At 35.9% G+C, this 23,367-nt stretch overlaps 1 protein-coding gene across 4 annotated transcripts in view; it reads left to right on the top strand.

The window, feature by feature from the left end:
- The window catches only part of LOC131928776 (homeobox protein mab-5), an 89,788-nt gene that overhangs the window by 42,742 nt on the left and 23,679 nt on the right, over positions 1-23,367 (top strand). For 2 of the 4 annotated variants that reach the window (XM_059284901.1, XM_059284899.1), the window contains 2 exons: positions 1,865-1,958; positions 22,024-23,059. In XM_059284901.1, the coding sequence (XP_059140884.1) occupies positions 22,561-23,059 (499 nt within the window). In that variant the 5' untranslated portion in view covers positions 1,865-1,958; positions 22,024-22,560. Of the gene's footprint in view, positions 1-1,355; positions 1,442-1,617; positions 1,741-1,864; positions 1,959-22,023; positions 23,060-23,367 lie in introns of those variants that run through there. The other 2 variants (XM_059284902.1, XM_059284903.1) reach the window with 2 other exon arrangements.

Below are 23,367 nucleotides of genomic sequence, written 5' to 3'. Positions count from 1 at the left end.
GGTCACGTGATCCTCTCGGTGACAAATTTAGACAGATAAAAGTAAATTGAAATCACGGGTCCGGATCCCCCCCCCCACCCCTCCCTTACCCGACCCCCTGCCGGCTGATGTTAAGAAGGATCCAGTTTAGAATTGTTTACAAATTAAAGATCGCGGCATCCATCATTCGGTTAGTGCTGCACAGGTTAAAAAAAAAATCATTGTAGGGGTGGGGACTGGGGGGAGGGGCTGCTTAAGCAAGGCCCACTGTGAATATAGGGTTTAGCTAGAAAATGTATATGATACGACTTTTTTTTTCTATAATCCAATTTTAACCGGTCAGTGGTTTTGTGTACAATTCGACCTTTCAACGGATTCTAAAAAGCCAATCAACCGTTATCAGACACGATCTTACGAAATGTTGCCGTTAATCCATTTTTTTCTTCAGTTAAAAAAGAAATTACAGCTAAAAAATCCTACATGAACTTATGCAAATGATTTGTAGCAAAAAAAAAATATCAATATCTGCTTTTAGTTTATCTCAGTATCATTCCGTTAACATTAAGTCAACACTCAGACAAGTTAAGTCAACATTATGTCAACATTCGGTCAATATTTGTTTAATAATCAGTCAACATTCAGTCAATATTTGTTTAATAATCGGTCAACATTCAGTCAACTAAAGACAACATTCGGTCAACAATTCAGTGTAAATTCAGTGTAAATTCAGTCAACATTCGGTCAACACCCGGTCAACTTTTCTGTAGGTTTAAAGAATCAATTCTAAGCCCGCCCCTCCGTCACGCTATGTGACCTGTCAAACATCACTAAAAAAAAGGGGGTGGGGGGTATACAGATTCCCTTACAATACAATTGACCGTTGATATATTTTTTATAAGTCTTTTTTAATTTAAATAAAATAAAAGTCTGAACAACTCGACGTCTGCATGTCGTCTACCAACCCAGCGACGATGTGTGCGATGGTTTTAGCGATGAAAACGGTCGGGATGCGCAGACGCGCAACCCTCGTGCTAGGCCAAGTTCTGCGTGGTGTCGGCCCGACCCTCCCCTATATCGAACGTCTGCCGGCCCGTGGGGGTGGTGGTTTCGCGACTGACAGGCCGCGCCGTCTTCCCGAGACCCCTCGCGGCACGACCCCTCGCTCGCTGATTGGCCAGCCGCTAAGACGGCCACGTCAATCAACCCCAGGCCAAAACGAGGTCACGCGAAGTTGATGGCGGGGCGCCATGGTGAAAAAAAAAAAAAAAACCCGAGAAATTTTATTCGCCTTGGCTGTGGTGGGTTGGGGGATGGGACCAGACCCCCCCCCCCACCCACCCCTCTACTGTACCCTACGAGCTAGCTGACTAGGAAGACGGGCTATGAAATGTTAAAAACCGACCACAAAACTCCAATAACCTTTTAAAGATGTGCACCAACGCAGTGGCCCCTCTGCAGTAGTGTAAGTTGATAGCTTCTCTAGCCCGTATGTGCTAAAAATGTGAGGTGTGCGTTCCGTGCGACCGTCGGGCCTACCCCTCTCGGCTCACAGCGTTTTATTCCGCGATAAAAACAGGTTTATATTTTAATGAGAAGTTGAAAACACCGAGCGCGCTGTCTAACGCGTTTATTATAACTTTATAGTTCACATCGCCCGACTCTTTAACTACCGGCTTTAACTACCAGCCATAACTACCGGTCATAACTACCGAGATAGTAGCCTATAGTTACGGCTAGCTTGACCGAACATACAACATAACCGTAAAATATTTATTTTTTTTATAAAAAAAAACTATAACTTACTTATCTGATCCGCGGTGTTAACCTATCATTAATTAAGGTTAATTTGGACGTGTTAAAGGTCAGGATTTATGTTCTATTTCAGTCTATTTCTGCCCCGGATTAAGCTGGTCGGCTCGGGTTAATTACTGTTCACTGTCCTGGATTAGCAGCAGTTAATTAGCAAGAGACCTTGGCAGGTATGTAATCAACACCTAATTATTTTTATTTTAGGATCAAATTGTGTGGTCAATTCGACAGTTAAATAACGGACCTGACCCAACATTTTATGTAACCTTATTCCTGTTGGTACCTGCCGATTGTCATAATGTATAATACTTTTAAAACATCGCTTCTATATAACGTCATTTAAATCGTGAACTGAGTTCATTGTCGATTAAGTGCTATTACAAAAATATATATATATATATATTAAGTAATTTATTCCGAATTAAATGTTAAAGTAATTTTTACTTGGATGTAACACGAAGTACTACTGTGTAGTAGGGCAGTTCGCGTGCTGACTTCATCACGTCGGCCATAACTGTGTTAGACTTGCACGGTTCTTTGTTTTAGAGAATATCCTCCGTATTTTTTTAACCACGACGCGACCCATGTTCATTTTACAAACTCATTAGACCCGTGTTAGTTGTATCCTCAAATCTGACCCATGTTTACAATTAGGCTACATTACATGCGACCCGTAATAAAAAAAAAAAATAGCGTGACGAAAATTTGACATTATGTCACCCGTAAATGTGACACATGCCGGTATACTGGTATACCAAACATACATTCATACAATTTTATCAATGAAATTTTCTTTACGCCATAAGGTAAACAGCACATTAACTCGTTTTTTAATGGTGCTATTGTGTTAGGTGCGTCAGAGGAATGCCATGACAGACGTGTGTGGTGATAGATGATCATTAAGTTTCAGACAACCTGCTATACAGGTAGCTCATGTACGTTCCTAGGCATACATACATACATATATATATATATATATATATATATATATATATATATATATATATATATATATATATATATATATATATATATATATATATATATATAGTTAGGCCTGTATATACGTATGTTAAAATATACGTATATATAAAAATGTAAATTTATAGTTTGCGTATGTGTGTGTGTTATAACACAAATAAACTATAGATAGCAGATTAGCAGGCGACATGCATATGAAATTACATTTGTGTTCTAATTTACCAAACCCACATACCGGCTGCTTTACTTCCAATTTTGAAGCCAACAGTTTTAGTTTTAAATTTAGATTTTTTTTTTAAACAAGACACAACCTAATAAACAACAGAAGTGAATTTGGCCAAAATTCTTATGATAGTTAAAGTAAGTTGTTTCGGAACAACAACAAGCTACCCATCCCTCCCCCCTCCCCTAAACTTAAAATTATTATTAAAATATTTGAAACATCTTACTATTTCAGTAAGTAAAAAAAAATGTCGTTTTACCAAGCTATTTATACTATTAAATAAAATTGTAATCGTTTTACCAATACATTTATTTATGCTATTAAGTAAAAATGTAATCATTTTACCAATAAAGTCATTTAAACTATTAAGTAAAATTTTTATCTTTTTACAAATAAAGTTATTTATGCTATTAAGTAAAAATGTAATCATTTTACCACTAAAGATATGCATACTGTTAAGTAAAAATATAATCATTATAAAAATAACGTTTTTATACTACTAAATACATTTTTTTATCATTTTACCAATAAAGTTATTTATACTATTAAGGAACAATGTTATCATTTTACCAACAAAGTTATTTATACTAATAAATAAAAATGTTATCATTTTACAAATAAAGTTATGTATGTTATTAAAATAAAAATGTAATAATTTTACCAATTAAGTTACTATAAAATAAAAAAATGTTATCATTTTACCATTAAAGTTATTTACACTATAAAATAACAATGTTATCATTTTACCATTACAATTATTTACATTATTAGTAAAAATGTTATCATCTACCACTAAAGTTATTTACAGTATTAAATACAAATATTATTATTTTACCACTATAGTTATTTACACTATTTAAATAAAATTGTTATTTTACCACTAAAGTTAATTACCGAATCAACCACTCACATTAAATAAAAATAAAAGACTACCACAAGTATTGGATTGAGTATTCAGGCTGGGGTTTATTTTGGGGTTTATTTTGGGGTTTGGGGGGGGGGGGGGGGGGAGTCATGTCGAGCAATCTTTTAGGGTCGAAAACATGATAGGGATTTTTTTTACTTGAATTGATTTATTCTATTCAGAGATTTTTCCCGTCATTTTAATTTCCAACAGTCATTTAGATATTTCACAGTCATTTAGAGTTCTCTCAGTCTTTTTTAATACATTTCAGTCATTTATTTTTTAGTCATTTTAATAGTTTCCAGTAATTTTTGTTCTGTTCTAGTCATTTCAATTTATTCAAGTCATTTAGATATTTTTTCAGTCATTTAGGTTTATTCAAGTCAATTAGATTCCCATCAGTCATTTAGATTATTTAGATTATTTTTATACATTTATCCACAATTTCCCAAAGAAAGAATAGCTATGTCGCCCCTGTAAGGATATGTAGAATTCTGTATACTTAACATACATGTACACACTATTTTTGTAAACAAATTATTATGTTTACATACATTTTTGTGTACCAAAAGGTTTTGTATACCGAATAATTATCTATTTACATATTTTAAGTTAAGGGTAGTTAATATAAATAAAAGGTTAGGTGGGTAGTGGGGATGTGTGTGTGGGTGGAGGGGAGTGGGGTAATACTTAAGGCAGTGAGCTTTGATGACTCCCAACACTAAGATTCCATTGTGATGCATTTATTTCGTAATAAAGTCATCCCGTTTAAGTTGTATATTCTTTCTAGAAGTTACCCATTACAATGTTCCTTCACTAAAAGTCATGCTGATTAACTCTATATTAAATTATTTAAAAACATAATCACCATCACACTCACCGGGATACTAATTACAATCAAGGTAATATTTTTATTAAAAAACTTAATTAACGAAAACGATTAATTCTGGTAAAAACATGAAAATACAAATAATTATAAATTTAGACGAAACAATACATAAGATTTTAAATGCATTCATATAATTACTAATACGTCAATTAGTTTTTTGAAATTTACAACTAGTATTTTGATTAATGTAATGTGTATGTAAATAATAACTTAACAGATACATACATTGTTGAAGGAGAAAAGTCCATTACAAGATTGCAAGTACATTATACATTAGTAATTAGAGAAATCTAATGGGGGGGGGGGGGGGGGGGGTCGGAGTGATTTAGTCAGTAAAGCTCATGGTTGCTAAACCGATATTTGGCAACAGCAACTCTTCTAGGAGAGGAAATGGCTTAACCAGAAGTGTGTAGGTAAAATATTTTAATTTGAAGATTTAGATGTAAACAAATTACCGACACGAGAATATAGTTTGAAGTTATTAAACGTTATCTCTCAATTTAAATATCAAGAAATTACCATAGGAAGAGTATACAGTTACTTTCATTTTGTTGACAAATTTATACACTTCTAGTGTTTATATTTGTGGCTATGTATTTGAATGGGAATTTTAGTGAGAGGCGTTATGTATTCATAGTGGTTATATAACTGGTGTGATATATTCATAGTGGTTGTATAAATAATGTAAAATATTTATAGTGGTTTTATAAACGGTGTTATATTTATAGTGGTTTTATAAATGGTGTGATGTATTCATAGTGGTTTTATAACTGGTGTGATGTATCTATCAGGGTCATATGAGTAGTGTGATAAATACTACTTTTATGAGATGTGATTAGTGTGATTATGTAACTAGCGATATGTAATGTATGTGGTTAGATGTATGTAATAGTTGTCCGATTTGAATAATGGGATGTATTTTCTAGCGGTGAAAGGTGAATGTTAGGATGTATGTGATAGTTGTAAAATGTGAATGTTAGGATCTATGTGATAGTGGTAAAATGTGAATGTTAGGATGTATGTGATAGTTGTAAAATGTGAATGTTAGGATCTATGTGATAGTGGTAAAATGTGAATGTTAGGATCTACGTAATAGTTGTAAAATGAATGTTAGGATCTATGTCATAGTTGTAAAATGTGAATGTTAGGATCTATGTGATAGTTGTAAAATGTGAATGTTAGAATCTATGTGATAGTTGTAAAATGTGATTGTTAGGATGTGTGTGATGGTTGTAAAATGTGAATGTTAGGATGTGTGTGATAGTTGTAAAATGTGAATGTTAGGATCTATGTGATAGTGGTAAAATGTGAATGTTAGGATCCATGTGATAGTTGTAAAATGTGAATGTTAGGATGTGTGTGATAGTTGTAAAATGTGAATGTTAGGATCTATGTGATAGTGGTAAAATGTGAATGTTAGGATCTATGTGATAGTTGTAACATGTGAATTTTAGGATCTATGTGATAGTTGTAAAATGTGAATGTTAGGATCTATGTGATAGTTGTAAAATGTGAATTTTAGGATCTATGTGATAGTTGTAAAATGTGAATGTTAGGATCTATGTGATAGTTGTAAAATGTGAATTTTAGGATCTATGTGATAGTTGTAAAATGTGAATGTTTAGATGTATGTGATAGTGGTACGATGTAAATGTATGTGCCCGTGAAAAGATGTGAATATTCAAATGTGAATGTTAGGATGTGTGTGATAGTGAAAAGATGTGAATAATCAAATGTGAATGCACGTGCTATTGACGTGATACCTGGGAGGTCTGGCCAGATGTGCATGCAGTGAACCGTGACCTAGTTACCCTGGTCACGTGACCATATTACCCTGTTCACGCTGCACTGGTCAAACGGTGCTGTTTGATTCAAGTTCAAGGCATAGTTAAACATTCGCCTAAAATCACAGGCAAACTATTGTCTAGTAACCATATAGGACAATGTTGAACCGTTATCTAAAGTCACCATTAGGACACTAGAAAGCCATTGTCTAGTAAAACTGTAGGACATTCTTAAACCTATTTCTATAGTCAACATGTATGCCATTCTTAAACCTATGTCTAGAGTCGCCATATAGGACATTCTTAAACCTATGTCTATAGTCGACATGTAGGACATTCTTAAACCTATGTCTATAGTCGACATGTAGGACATTCTTAAACCTATGTCTAGAGTCACCACGTAGGACATTCTTAAACCTATGTCTAGAGTCGTCATATAGGACATTCTTAAACCTATGTCTAGAGTCACCATATAGGACATTCTTAAACCTATGTCTAGAGTCACCATGTAGGACATTCTTAAACCTATGTCTAGAGTCATCATGTAGGACATTCTTAAACCTATGTCTAGAGTCACCATGTAGGACATTCTTAAACCTATGTCTAGTGTCATCATGTAGGACATTCTTAAACCTATGTCTAGAGTCACCAAATATGACATAGTTCAACATTTGCCTACACTTACCAAATATGACGGTTAAACCTTTGTCTAAAGACACCAGACAGGACATAGTTAACCTTTGTCTAGAGCCTACATGAACATAACTTGTTCAACTATAGCCCCCAGTAATTTGATGATGTTCAGCTAGAGCCTACATGAACACAACTTGTTCAACTATAGCCCCCAGTAATTTGATGATGTTCAGCTAGAGCCTACATGAACATAACTTGTTCAACTATAGCCCCCAGTAATTTGATGATGTTCAGCTAGAGCCTACATGAACACAACTTGTTCAACTATAGCCCCCAGTAATTTGATGATGTTCAGCTAGAGCCTACATGAACACAACTTGTTCAACTATAGCCCCCAGTAATTTGATGATGTTCAGCTAGAGCCTACATGAACACAACTTGTTCAACTATAGCCCCCAGTAATTTGATGATGCTCAGCTAGAGCCTACATGAACATAACTTGTTCAACTATAGCCCCCAGTAATTTGATGATGTTCAGCTAGAGCCTACATGAACACAACTTGTTCAACTATAGCCCCCAGTAATTTGATGATGCTCAGCTAGAGCCTACATGAACATAACTTGTTCAACTCTAACCCCATTAATTTGATGTTGTTCAGTTAAAGCCTACATGAACATAACTTGTTCAACTCTAACCCCATTAATTTGATGTTGTTCAGTTAAAGCCTACATGAACATAACTTGTTCAACTCTAACCCCATTAATTTGATGGTGTTCAGCTAAAGCCTACATGAACATAACTTGTTCAACTCTAACCCCATTAATTTGATGATGTTCAGTTAAAGCCTACATGAACATAACTTGTTCAACTCTAACCCCATTAATTTGATGTTGTTCAGTTAAAGCCTACATGAACATAACTTGTTCAACTCTAACCCCATTAATTTGATGGTGTTCAGCTAAAGCCTACATGAACATAACTTGTTCAACTATAATCCCCAGTAATTTAATGATGTTCATCTAATTTGTTGTCCCCACCATGTTGTTGCACCGAGTTAACACTTGCGACATGTATATTATACATCTCTAGAACAAAATCTCGCAACAAGTTAATGAAATCATTTACCCCAAGGTATTTGTATACTTACTGTTGGTGAGGTTTTTTTTCTAAACATGTATAGTATAGGCTACTTGTATAGTATACTTGTATGGGTACTTGTCGCAAGTGTAAAATGTGAAGTTACCATTTATTTGAATATTTGTCACAATATAATAAATGCGATATATTTAAACTGATTTAAAAGCTAAAATTTAACTGGAAAGTTAAAATTTCCACTTATTCGAACTGTGTGAAAACATAACTTTCAAAATCGTATACAAGTAACAATAGCCCTTTCAATGAAAAATATCTAAACGAATTTGTAGGAAAAAAAAAGTTAAATGTTAACACTAAATACTAATTTAAAACATTACTTCTTAACACTGTAATTACTTAGGTTGTCAATGGTGTCACCTATAACAATAGCTTAGTTTTTTAGCGGGACCAAATATGTTTTTAGCAAGTTAAGAAAATATCTAAAGAAAACAAAATATTTTTTTAGGATTCTTGTATTGTCAACGATCAGAGTAAATTGACAAATATCATAACAAAACACTGACATTTTGTAACAACACACTGACATTTATTGTACCAACATACAGACACGCATTGTAACAACACAATATCCATATATTATAACAATACACTGACATATATTGTAACAATACACTGACATATATTGTAAGAACATACAGACATATATTGTGCCAACACACTGACCACATATTGTAACAAAACACTGCAATATATTGTAACAACACACATATATTGTAAAAACATACAGACATATATTGTACAAAAGCACTGACCACATATTGTCACAACACACCACACATTGTCACTAAAAACTGACCACATAAACACACTGACCACATAAACATTCTGACCACATAAACAAACTGACCACATAAACAAACTGACCACATAAATACACTGGCCACATAAACACACTGACCGCATAAACACACTGACCACATAAACACACTGACCACATATTATAACAATCTAACCACAGTTTATTAAAATACAAACTCACTGAATACCGAGCATTTGATTAGGCCTAGTCCAGTTACTGGTTGTGATAGCAACATTCTCACTAACTTAGTGCTTGTCTACATCTTACATGAGACAAAGGGATGTGGGTAGTTAATGCGTTTGATAATTTGCTTTAAAATGAAACAAAAAACTGCTTATCCTTAATATAGCAAAATTGTATTTAATAAAGCTATTATATCTGATCGAAGAGATTAAAATAACAATCATATTATTTTTTAAGTGACAGAAAATAATCTTGCTATAGGACATAGAGTACTTGATGGCTATTGATCAAAATACTTAAAAAATTGTATAGGCATAGGTCCCACAAACCTTGAATGCTTTAGATCATACTACCATTATGTGCTCTAGATAACATCATCGTGTGCTTTAGACCACCCAATCAATATGTGCTGTAGACATCACGATCATAATGTGCTTTGGCCCACACAATCATCATGTGATTTAGATTTCACAATCATAATATGCTTTGGACCACACAATCATTATGTGTTTTAGACAACACAATCATCATGCGATTTAGATCACACAATCTTTAGGGGCTTTAGATCACACAATCAGCATGTTCTTTACACCACCCAATTATGTGCTTTAATCATACAATCATTATAAGCTCTAAGTCATGTTAGGTTTAACAGTTCTTGAATGCTTTTGAATAGACACTCTTTCTTCGATATGTGTAACCTTATCTTTGTTTCCATTAATCACACAACTGCTGTATATTTTAGTTCTGTATTCCCCACCTTAAGCCTATAGCACATACGCTTACAACATTAACTTTCCCCAATGACAATAACCCCTCACATCAATGAAGTAGGACGTCATCATGTTAACAACAGTAAGCGGTGAGTAACGCCCCCATTTCTTTAAAGGTGAGTGCGAGTAAACCACACAGGTGAGATGTGAGCCTCGCCAGGTGTGGGGTGATTGATTCGTGATATAAGCCGATAATACACGACTGATATAAGGATATACTGTATGTGATGTATGTGCTAGGCATAAAAAGTCGTGGAATATGACCCCGTGTGATATGGGTCGTATGATCGGCTTAAGATATATGTTATTTTCTAAATTAGTTTATTGATAAGGGCTTTATAAAGAGTTTTATATAAGTATATATAGTATAATAATTTGAGCTGTTTATAAGTGTGACTTAATCTCATATAATATAGTAATGTGGGCTTCTCATAAAATGTGATATCAAGCTATATATTATAGTGATTTGGGTTTTTAGAAACTGGGCTGTATATCATCTTTAGTTGAAGGGAAATAATCCTAGAATGCACAACCCGAGCCTCTATAGCACTGACATAAAAGCTGAATATAATTTATTTTGAAGGGTGTATTGATACTAGGCGAACATATGTTACAACTCGTGTTTTTATACAAATGTTTTAAATAGAACGTGAGACTGTTGCAGTAATTCTTATGTATATCCCCATAAATGTAGCATCAAACAAGATGTATATTGACTGTACGCATACATAATCAAGTCATATAAATCTGACTGCTGATTCTCTTAAAGGTACATAACTCATTATAGGTTTAGCTGGTGTCCATGTGTGTGTGTCTCTGTGTCTGTGTGTCTGTGTAGATCTTACATAAAAAAGCGTGTTACCAAGCTAGTAATAGTGGGGGGGGGGGGGGGGGTGGGGGAGTGGTGTTGGGGGATGGAGCTGATTTATACTCGATAAGGTCTTTAGCTATGTTTGATATGGGAATATGTACAATAGTGCCAATATTTTTTTTTTAAACAAAAGACGTGTAAAAAAGTGTATTTATAACTGCGGTAGAAAAAAACAACTTAATCTCCATCTTGTTTTGAAAAAAAAAAAATAATATACAAATAAATGATAAAAGTTCAATTTGACCACAAAGTGCCCACTACGCTTTAAAGAAAACCATTTTGGGAGGAGGGGTGGGGGGAGGAGGGAGGAATGAGCGACCCTTAACTATAGCTTGATTAGTTTATAGGTACATCCAGCACTGTAGGGGGGGGGGGGGCAGGTAGTATATTTATGGCTGATTGTAAAACAGCTATTTTTTTTAAAGATTTATAATTGACCTTTCAAGTTTAAAATCTATTGCATAATATTTAAAATTCTATTGTTTCCTGTACCTACTGTTTCATTCCTTAGTGTGTAAACGTTCGTTGCATTATACACTGGTGTCGATGGAAGCCAATCAACAATTAATTCTATTCATTATTTCCATAATTTTTCCAGTTATTTTGGAAAATAAATATCTTAACATTTTTCAACTGTATGCAAATAGTTTGGCGTCAGATAACAATGCCTTATATGCAGGAATTTATCATCATCACCACCATCATTTGTTTCTTTGTCAGTTACAACTTTGTTAATTGTATACACAATTTTAATAAACGTAGACAATAAACTAACAAGAAAATTTAATCATGTAAGTGATTACTAAACAAGGCATGTATTATTTGAAAATTAACGACAATAGTATCGGATGCTAAAGAATGATTTTTTTTTTAAATGTCCATAATTATCTTTCTTCAACTGATAATTATCGTTCTAATATTATTTTGATCTTAAACAAATATGGAACGCTTTTAATAGATTGTCACTAAATAGTGTGATAGGGTTATGAGTGTTAGGGTCAGGTTTGTTAAGGTTAGGTGTGTTAGCTTAAGGTGGTTGAGGGTCGAGTGTGTTAGGTTTAGGCGTGTTAGGTTCATTTGTTATGGACACAATTTGTTAGGATCCTATGTGTTAGTGTCATGTAGACAAATTGTCTTAGGGTCAGGTATTTTAGAATTAGGCGTTCTAAGGTCTTACGTGATAGGACCGTGTACATTAGAGTCAAATTTTTCAGGGTCAGGTGTGTTACATTACATCAAACGTGTAGGTAGATAAGTGAGTTGATAAGATTTCCTAGCTTAAACTGCCGGGCACCCTCTAACGGATATGTCTAGCGTTGAAACCGTCTCACGTGACCAGGCGCCGCTGGCAGCAGACGACACCCGAAACGACGTCACACCCGGGAACAGCGCGTGGCGGTCACGTGATGCACCGGCCATCTTGGTTTACCAGATCCAAATCTTCCAGTGGGGTCCGCAGCATCTTTACTTACAAGATCCGAATCACCCGGTGCCTTTTAGCGACCCTCCGACTCCGAAATGGCGCAACCTTATCCCGGGGTTCGCGTTACAAAATAAAAACCCACCCCACAACCCGGGCGGCAACCCGCACCCAACCAGCGGGGTTTCCTTGTGAAGGTGATACTCGAATTGTGAACCTATTAGTTGGCGTGGTGTCTTGACGTAACGACGACGCTGACATCAACAGGGAGATAACTCACAACAACATCAGCTGTCAGTTATCGTTCTTGAGCTTTCGCTCTAAATACAACTCACTCAGTGATTTCTTAGTGTTAAGTTATACAGAAGGAGGGAGGGGGAGTGGTAGATAATGTGCAGAAGATCAGGACAACAGTCAGACTCAGTCCACAATTTAGGGACCTCAAGCGTTGTTTTATAAGCAACACAATATCAAGACGTTGGTCTAGTAGAAACAAAGGGTTGCCAGAAAAATTGTCTGTCAAGGACCTGATCTCCATGATTGTATTATAAGGAGGTGAGGGAGGGGGCAGGGTGGTAACCCTACATTTTCGTGTGGTATGAGAAATATTGTGGTTTCTGTCTTACCCAACATATCTAACATTACAAATAAAAAGATACATTAAAAAATATATTAAAAATAAAGATAGCAGTAATAAAAACCCCAGTTAGTTTACCCCATTTCTCCTTTTAGTAGTCAAACAATGGAGACAAATATTTCAACATAAAAAAATTGAGTGAAAGTTAAGGAAAGAAATAGCACTTTGGTAGATCCGACCATTCAATTGAAACTAGTTATAACCTAATTAGTGATTTTTAATTAAAGTTATCGTTTACTTTTCTTTCAATCAGCATTTGTTCTTGGTTTTGTTATTAATTAAGACTCAGAAAACGATATAAATTAAATTTTATTAATCATTGAAATTCCTCATTATATCACTAATCATTTATTGAATTAATGTGATTTGTAATAATTAGTTGACCACGCAGCCTAATTATCAATTTAATATACATTAACTGCATATAAAGTCGCAAGTGACTCGCTATCAAACTAACCCAATCTATTCAAATCTTCCAAATGTTTAATGAAACTTATAAATGTGATAGACCTCTAAGGAGTACGCCACATGTCTTGTGTTATTATACGAATAAAACACGATAATACTTGGTGATTAACGTGTCCGAACGAAATCAATAAGCTAATCAATATGTGGGATAAATTAATTATCACCAACTTAAATGACTTGCCGATGCAATGTAGGCTGAGATTAAAAAAATAGGCTCCGATAAATCAATTTTTTTAAACTTAAAATAAAATTGAAATCGTATTTATTATTATAAAATGTAAATATATTTTTAAATATTTGAAAAAAAATATTAATGCCAACTGATCTCATTTATTTAAGTAATTAATTTTTAAGTAATTAATGTAAGCGCCAACAATTGAAAAAATAACAAGTCCGCACATGCTAATGATGTCTCGTGTTCAAAACACCAGCCAGATTTAATTTTAATCTGTTTTTTTGGTATCACCAAGATGGCGGAGGGGACTAGAAAAATATAGTGGAACCAACCAGTTTTTTACTATACAAATCGAACACTTTGTCCATTAATTTATCAACAAACGAAACATGTTTTTCTTCTGATATCGTGTTTTTTAGTTAATCAGGAGGTAATTAGTAGTTAGTCAAAGGGGAAAGTTTGTTTGCATAGTAAGTATTTAACCATACGAACAATGATACTAACCTAATTTGCCCCCCCCCCCTTATGTATCGGTGCCTAGGTTTTTATCCGATTACACATGCTAATCATGGAGACACAAAGAAATCGATACCGCCCGCGGTAGGTTTGTCACCCCTATCACGTGGTCTGTCCAAGGTCACGTCCCCACGGGCGACCCGCCCCTCACTAATTTACCGCCTTTGCTTAATTACTTCCAGGGCTAATTGATACGATACATGGCAGGCATGTTTGTGGGGCGAAGCATATTGTCTGTGTGTGGTCTCTTTTGGCCATCTGATGGCGGCACTAGGGGGTGTCAGAGGGAGGGGGCGTCATGAACTTTAGGGGCTCAGTGATAAGGAGTTGATTTCGATACAAATTATTTGGTATATATTTAGTAGTATATTTATATTAAGAACCGCAGTCAGAGTCATCTATATATCTTTAAAATATGTGTGTGACTGTGTTGAACATATCCTAAATACACTTACTGTTCTTAAAATTACATAAGTTATTGACCCATAAAAAATGTTAAGATTATAAAAAGCATATAAAATTATTCACTAGAAGAGTGAAAAATATATAGCTAGTGAACTTAGTAGAAAATATATGTTTTTGAAGTATGAGTTTATCTAACCGTGTTTAATATAATTGATGAGGTGGAAAGATCAATATTTTACTGCAGCTGAGGGGGGGGGGGTCTCAATTAATTACCAAAGTCAGTATTTTTTTAAAGAACACTAACATATGTTTAATAATATCATGTAGTTGTCATCTGACATGCATGTCTGGCACACAATAAGCATATCTGACATCTAACAGACATGACATCCGCTACACAAGTATGGCATCCAACATACATCTCTAGAACCTAGCATTCATCAGGTTACTGTGGCAACTAATATGTCTAGCATGAAACATAATGCAAACTAAACGTTCCCTCCCTTAGACTGGTGACACAAAGGGGGGGGGGGGATCTCAATTTCTATGCATTGTATACATCGACAAATAACAAAATAATCGCTTGAAAACACAGTCAATGTTTTGATGATATACATTAATTAGATATACATATATACCCATACAACTAGACGACATACTCATATTTCATACACCTAGAAATCGTACTTATAATCCCATGCAGTTAGAAGATATACCCATATTCCATAAAACTAGAAAACAGCCATTTTCCAAAACAGTTAGAAGGCATACCCATATACCCTACACATAGAAGACATACCCATATAACATACCGGTAGAAGACAGACATACCCATATTCCGTAAAACTAGAATATATACCCATATTCCAACACATAATGCATACCCATTTGACCGTACACACAGAATGCATACCCATTTAACCGTACACATAGAAGACATATTCATATAGCCTACAGCTAGAAGACTACCCTCATAGCATACAGCAAGAAGACATACTGATACAACAGACATATCCTTATAACATACACCTAGAAGACAGACATACCCATACACCATACAACTACAAGATATACTATCATATACCCATAGCCTACAACTAGAATAGTCCGAAAATTTTCCAAACCCTATAATTACCCTAAGCCACCACTGTAACCTTAGGCCTTCCCGTAACCTCACGGATAAAAGTATCGATTCCAGTGATAACAGCTGTACGAATACAGGGCTCTGGCTAATCGATACGAACCATCTTGATCAGCTGTAAAACAATATAAAACAATAAAACGTTTTTCCTTGCATTATTTGATGCCGGGTTTTATTAGCAACACAGAGTTTTAGCTTGAAGTTATCACAGTAAGGGGGATCTTGCCGCATTTCCGTATAGTCTGTATCAATCGACGTCGCAGGTTCGAATCCAATTAGGAATATCAAAGTAATTATTATAATATATTGTAAAATACAGAATCCTATTTTCCACCCCCCCCCACACACACACTCACCTTTACAGTAATACCATATGCAAACAAATTACTTATCTATATTATATTATACACAACTATACTACAATTAAAACTAATGTTGTTTGTAAACAGTTAAAAATGACAAATATATTCGTATACTTGAAAACAAGTTACACATTTAATAAAACATAGTACATCGAACTTGGAGGTGCCTTAACTAAATCAGAAATCAGCTTACATATGTAATTTAAACATTACATACACTACTTGCTGCAACATGAAGAACTTGAATAGAGTGTAATCGAACAAAAGAACTCGTCTTAAATTATGTAGCAATCAATGCATGTTTTATTGCGGAGCTCATGCTAAATGAATCGAAGGTTTTGTCTATAACTTTCTTAAACTTTAGAAAAATAATCAATCAATAAATTCACTATATCTGAAACTACTTATTATTACATTCGTTACCGCTATTTTTATGAAAGTAGAGCTTATTATTTAGGGCTAAACATACAATAAACCACTCACATTGTACAATACATAAGCACCATAAGACTTACTGTACGTCAACTTTCACTGCTTTTTTTTATCTACGCATTCATTCGGCCCGATAATATTTTAAAATTAACACTAATTATTGCAATTATCGTGCTCTTAATTTTTTTTTACTTTGTAAATAACCAATTTCGCCTTCATATTTTTTCTATTTTTTTTTTTTTATTTTTTTCGTCAGTAAAAAACGTTTCTAGAATATCGCTTAAAAAAATCACTTCTGTAGCATGTTTTAACAAACATTCCATAGTCTCAGACTCTACTGTATGTTACTAGCCGGTACAAACATTCCATAGTCTCAGACTGTACTGTATGTTAACTGGCCGGTACCACAGCCATCTGGGAGCGACGAAGACGAAGCCATGATTGATTACGTCACGGCGTTATTGCCAGTCTACGTCAGCTTCGTGACGTCTTGTTAGGGGAGGTAAATTATACATCAACAAATTGTCGAGTGGAGACGGGGGTGGGGGAGGGGTGTGGGGTTATTGAACAATTTGTATTTCAATTCTTCACAGGATGAGTGGCATTTTTGTTTTTGTTTTAATGAATAGTCTGCAGCAGTGAAGTATGTGTGCGTGTTTGTGTGTGTATATGTGTATTTGAGCATGTGTAAGTGTGTGTATATGTGTAATGGTAAGGTTATATTGCTAGTATAAGAGGTATTGAAAATTACTTATCCGCTGGATTCACTCCAGTGACTGCAGTGTTTAGGGCATAAACAGCCAACGGTTTTTTTTTTGACAAGGGAGATCACTTTAAATTGTTTTAGTTTTACATGGTGTTTGTTGTCTAACAAATTTAAGTTGATACAAACTAGTAGAAAACTGAGTTATTCTCCTTTATTTATTAAGATAAAAAATATTAATTTTTATGCCAACAATGATGATTTTTTTTCGATACCCCCAATTAATTTAAGAAAACATTATAGGGTTAGGGTAAAGACATTCCCCCTATTAAAATTACCCCGCTATCGACTAAATATACAATCCATTATAATCACAACGGCAGATATTTTAACCTACGATTACTTCGTCTAGATCTGTAGTGGTGATAACAACAACGTATGCGTATTCGAATACCAAGGCTTTGTGTAAACCTTGCCCAAACCCAGCAGAATTCGATCCAGTTTCAGGATGAGCCATTCCAAGAATTTGCTGCTTGTTAGTACAGAGGTCCTTTTCGAACTGGGAGGCGCGCAAGTCTTGAGAGGTGCAGACTTGTACTAGGATAAGCGCGAACAGTGTCACATTCTGTATTACTTTTGTATTAAATTATACGCCATACAATCTATATAAATAAAGAAATGCAGCTATAGATTAGTTAGTGCTTATATCATAAAAGAATCCTCTTTAGACCTAACGATCTATTGGACAGATGAAGTAGAATTCAAATGTTTCTTGACCTCTGCAGATAAAGGCATGATCGGCGCTTTTGTTAGGAAGTTACATTTAAACATTGGTTTGGGTAATTTATTTGATGGTGTTGGGATGTGAAGTGACAAGGGTAATTTTGTTGATATGCTGCTCAGTTGAATAATGCACACAGTACAATTAGTGAGTGAAAGCAAAGATTTGAGTACACGTTAAGGAAGTCTGATGATAGTTATGACAGTTTCGGGTTTCTGTTTTTTAAAAAAAATCTGCCAAAACATAAAAATAAATAGATAATACGTTTAAATCTTGATAATAGGTCCATGTAGTTTGAAAATAATTTGATGCTGTAAAATTCCCCTTTTCGAACCTGTCGTTCCATGAGGCAAGTTAAGTAGAGTTCACCTGTATTTGACCATATAAACATGAACTAAAATTTTGATGATTTTGTTGTATTACTATAAACAATGAATCTTGAGCTAATATAATCACAAAAAGCTGGCATATTCCGAGTTACAAGTTTGTAAGGTTAAAGGTTAGAGCTAGAGATTAGGCTAAGAGTAAAATTATATGGGAAATTGTGTATGGGTTTAGTGCTAACGGAGTTGATATTTTGGATAAAGGTAAACATGTGATGATAGGTTTATGATCAGGTTTGACATTTTTATTAAGGAATAATTCATTATAATACGGCTAGAGGGAAATGGCAATACTACAGCTGTTGGGGAACAGTGTGTATAGATGGCACAGCTCTGAAGGCTTGATATATGTTGATAACACAGCTACAGCTGTTAAACTATGTCGTTTATAGATGGCTTGGCTATAGCTGTATAGGTCTGATACAAGTAGGTGACACCGTTGTCGTATACATATGGCGTAGCTATAGCTGTATAAATCTAATACATGCAGATAACAAAGAGCTACAGCTGTTACGATACGACATGTCGCATACAGATGGCCCGGCTATAGCTGTATAGGCCAGGTACATACAGATAACACAGCTGCATCTGTATGATGCAGCTACAGCTGCAGATGTCAATTACGGATAGTCACGTGGGCAATAGACTAGCTCCTACAGATGGGAATATCCCAAGTTTTTCAACTTATAGATGCTGGTTGAGTGTTTTGTAATAGATGTAATTTATATACATGTAGCATACCTTTTACTGCAATGTACACAATTTGTACGGTAAAATGCACAATTTTACTGCAATATACGCATTTTGTAACAAAAAAAGCCGAATTTGTATTATGACATAAACTATTTGTATTGCAATATACAGATTTTTATACTGCAACATTCAGTTTTGACTGTATTATACACTATTTGTACTGCATTATACACAATTTAGTATCTCTCAGATTCCTAATTTGATAACAATATAACGCAAATTTAAGAAACTGCGAAAAAGCACGTTTAAGAAACTGTGAAAAACACAATCGCCGGGCGCACAATTCGAGCCCCGTCGATGAAACGGGAGCCTCCCTCCGCGGTCAAATACTAGCAGCTTTTTCCCGTCACGACGCACGGGTCTTTTGTTGTCTGCCACACAAGGCAAACACGGTGTCTCGCACAGTTAATGAACACGGCTAATTGTTCCTCGACTCCTCTTCACCCGAGAAAAATAGTTTAAAAAGAAAAAAAAATATCTCATATATATGTAAATGAACACTAAACAGACGATAAAGACGAGGATGGTACCCTCAGTTTTCGTTATGATTGTGATCTCCCTGCCCCCGAACCCCAGGTGTGTCTTTTCTTGCCGCTTCCCTTCTGCAAACTTCATTCTTATTTTTCGCGCGTTTAACAAAACTAAAAAAAAAATGTTACATTAAAAGAAAATCAAAGCTATAACATTTATGGCTCCACGCTCGTGCGTACAAAAGCTACAATTTGACGGCGTAATTGAGTCAACAACAACTAGGCGCCCTAATGAAAGCGTAGAGGATATCTCGCGACGTCATCGACGCTAATTGACCGCGACAGCAGACCTGCTGGACGAAGAAAGCAACGCCACTGGACTGTGGAGGTGGTACCAGTTATTGTAGAGATTTTCTTTTTCTGTAGCCGTTTTTTTTTCTGTCTCTCAGATGGCGCAGCGTAGCACGAGGGTGCGTTAGGGGGGGGGGGCTGAGATATGTATATAACTATATGTAAGATGGAGCCCAGGTGTTGTGATAAGTATCTCTGCTTTCTTCTACACTAAAAAGCATACCATCCTTGTGTATGTATGTATGTGTGTGTGTGTGTGTGTGTGTGTGTTAACTATTCAAATTTTTTTTTAAAAACACAACTGTGTAAGTCTACAATTTATAATAGTTAATATAAATATTATACAACTATTTTATTTCTATAAAAAAGGATTTAAGAGAAAAAAATCTATTACGTGCAGTTACGATTCATTAAAATTAGACTAATGGTTTAGGTTTTGAAGTTGAACATAAAAGAAGTGTAGGCCTATATTCTAATTTAACCGAGAATCGTGTTATCGATGTGTGTAGGAACTCGGTGAAGTTTTGTGATCTCAGTCTGTTATTGGTGGCTTCACTGCACTCAACTTTGTTATACGGGGCGGACCACACAGGTGTGTGTGGGTGTGAGAGGGTGGGGGGTGGGAATATTCACACTCCACTAACATGAAGACTGGTATGTATGTGAATTCCTAGATCTCAGCATCCGGCACACCTGGATTATATATATATATATATATATATATATATATATATATATATATATATATATATATATATATATATATATATATATATATATATATATATGTGTGTGTATAAGTGAGTGTTAATTTTCTAATAATATCTTTATCCTACACATACTGGTATATTGATACACACCGCTACATATAAGTCGTATGTGAGGTAAAAATATTGAAAATATGTTAACAGAACGTGAAGCATTTAGACCGCACTTTAAAGATCTTCAACATTTTAAAAGAATCTTTCATCAGACTCGTCCATCGAGAAGCCCCGGTTCGGATTTCTCCCAGTCCTCGCTAGCTCCGTTATGTCTCATTAAGTTTAGCGCAATGCCCACGTCAGTCGCAAGGTGGCGCTGTATGTGTGCTGGTGTGGGCCGGTGAGGGCCCTTATCGGGGAGCCATCTTGCGTGGGACCCGGCAAAGCATGGAGGTGTTAGAAAAATAAAGGCGCACAAAGGGATCGCGGGGACCGGGAATCTCGATCCCAGGCTTTAGAATTGCGGATCTCTGGAGGGATCAAGAGAGGAAGCTCGTGTGAGGTCCTTATGGTTGTGTTACCCACACAGTGTGTTCCCCACACTATGTGTTCCCCACACAGTGTGTTCTACGCAAGCCTGGGAAAGCAACACGGTAAACCACCGAGGCACAATGTGGGCGTAGAAATTAACTGCTTTAATGTAGTTCTGATGTTGAGTTGTGCTATTACTAAATGAATGTTCGTTTTGTTTTTTCTACTCAAAACTCTACGCCTCTAGTCCTTACTCGTATAAACTTACCAAGAATCCACGACTTTGGTCAACTACAGAGAGTAGCCCACTTAGTAAAAGAGTGTACTTATGCCATAGATATTTGAACCAAATACACGATTTCTATTAAACGATGTATATATATATATATATATATATATATATATATATATATATATATATATATATATATATATATATATATGTATGTATATATGCCCATATATGTTAAGATATTTTCGCACCTATAACTAATTGCTAAACCGTACAATCTGTCAACAAAATAGTCTCTATAAAAATATTTCCTGATGGTCGTAATCTCATTTATAACTTTCGACATCAACTTAATCATGCTATTATTCCTTCATCGTTCACGTCCGCTCACCACAGCTAGTATTAAATATTTTCACCGTTGAAACAACATCCTACCTTGTGTATCACCTGTTCACCTATTGATACACTACAACCCAGACAGTCCCCGACCTTGTATTTAGGAATTCATGCATGTGTTTCAGCTGGTTCGAATTTCCACCTTCAGTTTTTGAAATTTTTTTCCTCTCCCCTCCCCTCAGGTCTGTGGCCGCAGGCGAGTCGAGGGCACAGGTGTGAAGCAACATCAAGGCAGAATTAAACGATCGACAGGGCCTAATGGTGGTGGAATGACAGGTCAAAGGTCACAGGTTCAACGCTGATTCGGGTTTGGCTTAAGTTCTTAAAGGGCCTTAGGTTAAAAAAGAAGAAAAAAAAAGTTGTCTCCGCAATGATGAAAGAGACCTAACGTCTAGTGGGGGCATTACACCTGTTTTACTTCACGGAACGTTCATTTGGAGAAAAAAAAAGTTTTTTTTTTTGTGCGCGATTGGAAATTGTTTAACTTACTGAAATGTTCTTTGGTATAACGTAACAGCTTGATGTCTACTGCGCATGTCCGGTCGTCCCGGAAGTGACAGAATTTTATAATTAAAATAATATAAATAAATAAACATTTTTGAATTTTATAAAGAAAATAAAATAAATCGGGATTCGAACTCTGGCTACTTGAGTGAGCACCCCGCTCAGTAGCACCTCGCCAACCCCTGAAACTGTTGTCCCACGACCTGACGAGCTTTATGAGGATGGAACCGCACAGCAACTTCCTGTCCCACTCGGCGGGGTTGTCCCTCTACCCGTCCATCACGGCTTCCAGCATCCTCCCCCCCAGTCCCGGGGCACAGGACTCAGTCTCAGCTCGGTCCGCCTTGGCCGTCTCCGGACAAAACGGCTGGGGGAACTACGGCAACGAGTCGCTCGTCCCCCACAACAGCTGTTCTGTCCCGAGCTACTCCAACCTCCCGCTGAGCGCGTCCTTCCCCAGCAAAGCCGCGGCCTACAACGCCTTCGCTGGGGGCGACTACCTGAACAACTGCCGTCAGATGCAGATCTCCTCCCTCGGGAGCCTCAACGGCATGCGGGGGTACCACCACGGACTCTACGGCGACATGTACCAGCCCAGCCACCCCACGGCGTACCCCAATGGCGGCTTCTACACAGACATGGGCGCTGGGTTGCCGCCCCTACCCGGCAGGGACCTCAACTGTTCGAGTGCGCAGTCAGACTCGTCCTCTTCCGGTAAGTCTTACGTCATCATGTCAATCATTCATTGGTAGTTATGATGTTTTGTATGTTGTATCAACATTTAAACCAAACTTCGAAAAATCTCATGTTTTGTATGTTATATCAACATTGTAACTATACTCCGATAAATGTCATGTTTTGAATGTCATAACAACCTTAAAACCACATTCCGATAAATCCCATGTTGTGTATGTCACCTAAACCTCTAAAACCACACCCAGATAAATCTGATGTATGTCATTTCAACATTTCAAACCATCTACCTATAAATCTGATATTTACTTTGTCATATCAACCCTCAA

This window comes from Physella acuta, unplaced genomic scaffold (genome assembly GCF_028476545.2).
Source record: "Physella acuta isolate Inbredline_101_S28 unplaced genomic scaffold, ASM2847654v3 ptg001545l, whole genome shotgun sequence".
NCBI classification, from domain to species: domain Eukaryota; kingdom Metazoa; phylum Mollusca; class Gastropoda; family Physidae; genus Physella; species Physella acuta.
This window is presented reverse-complemented; position numbering and strand designations above follow the sequence as displayed.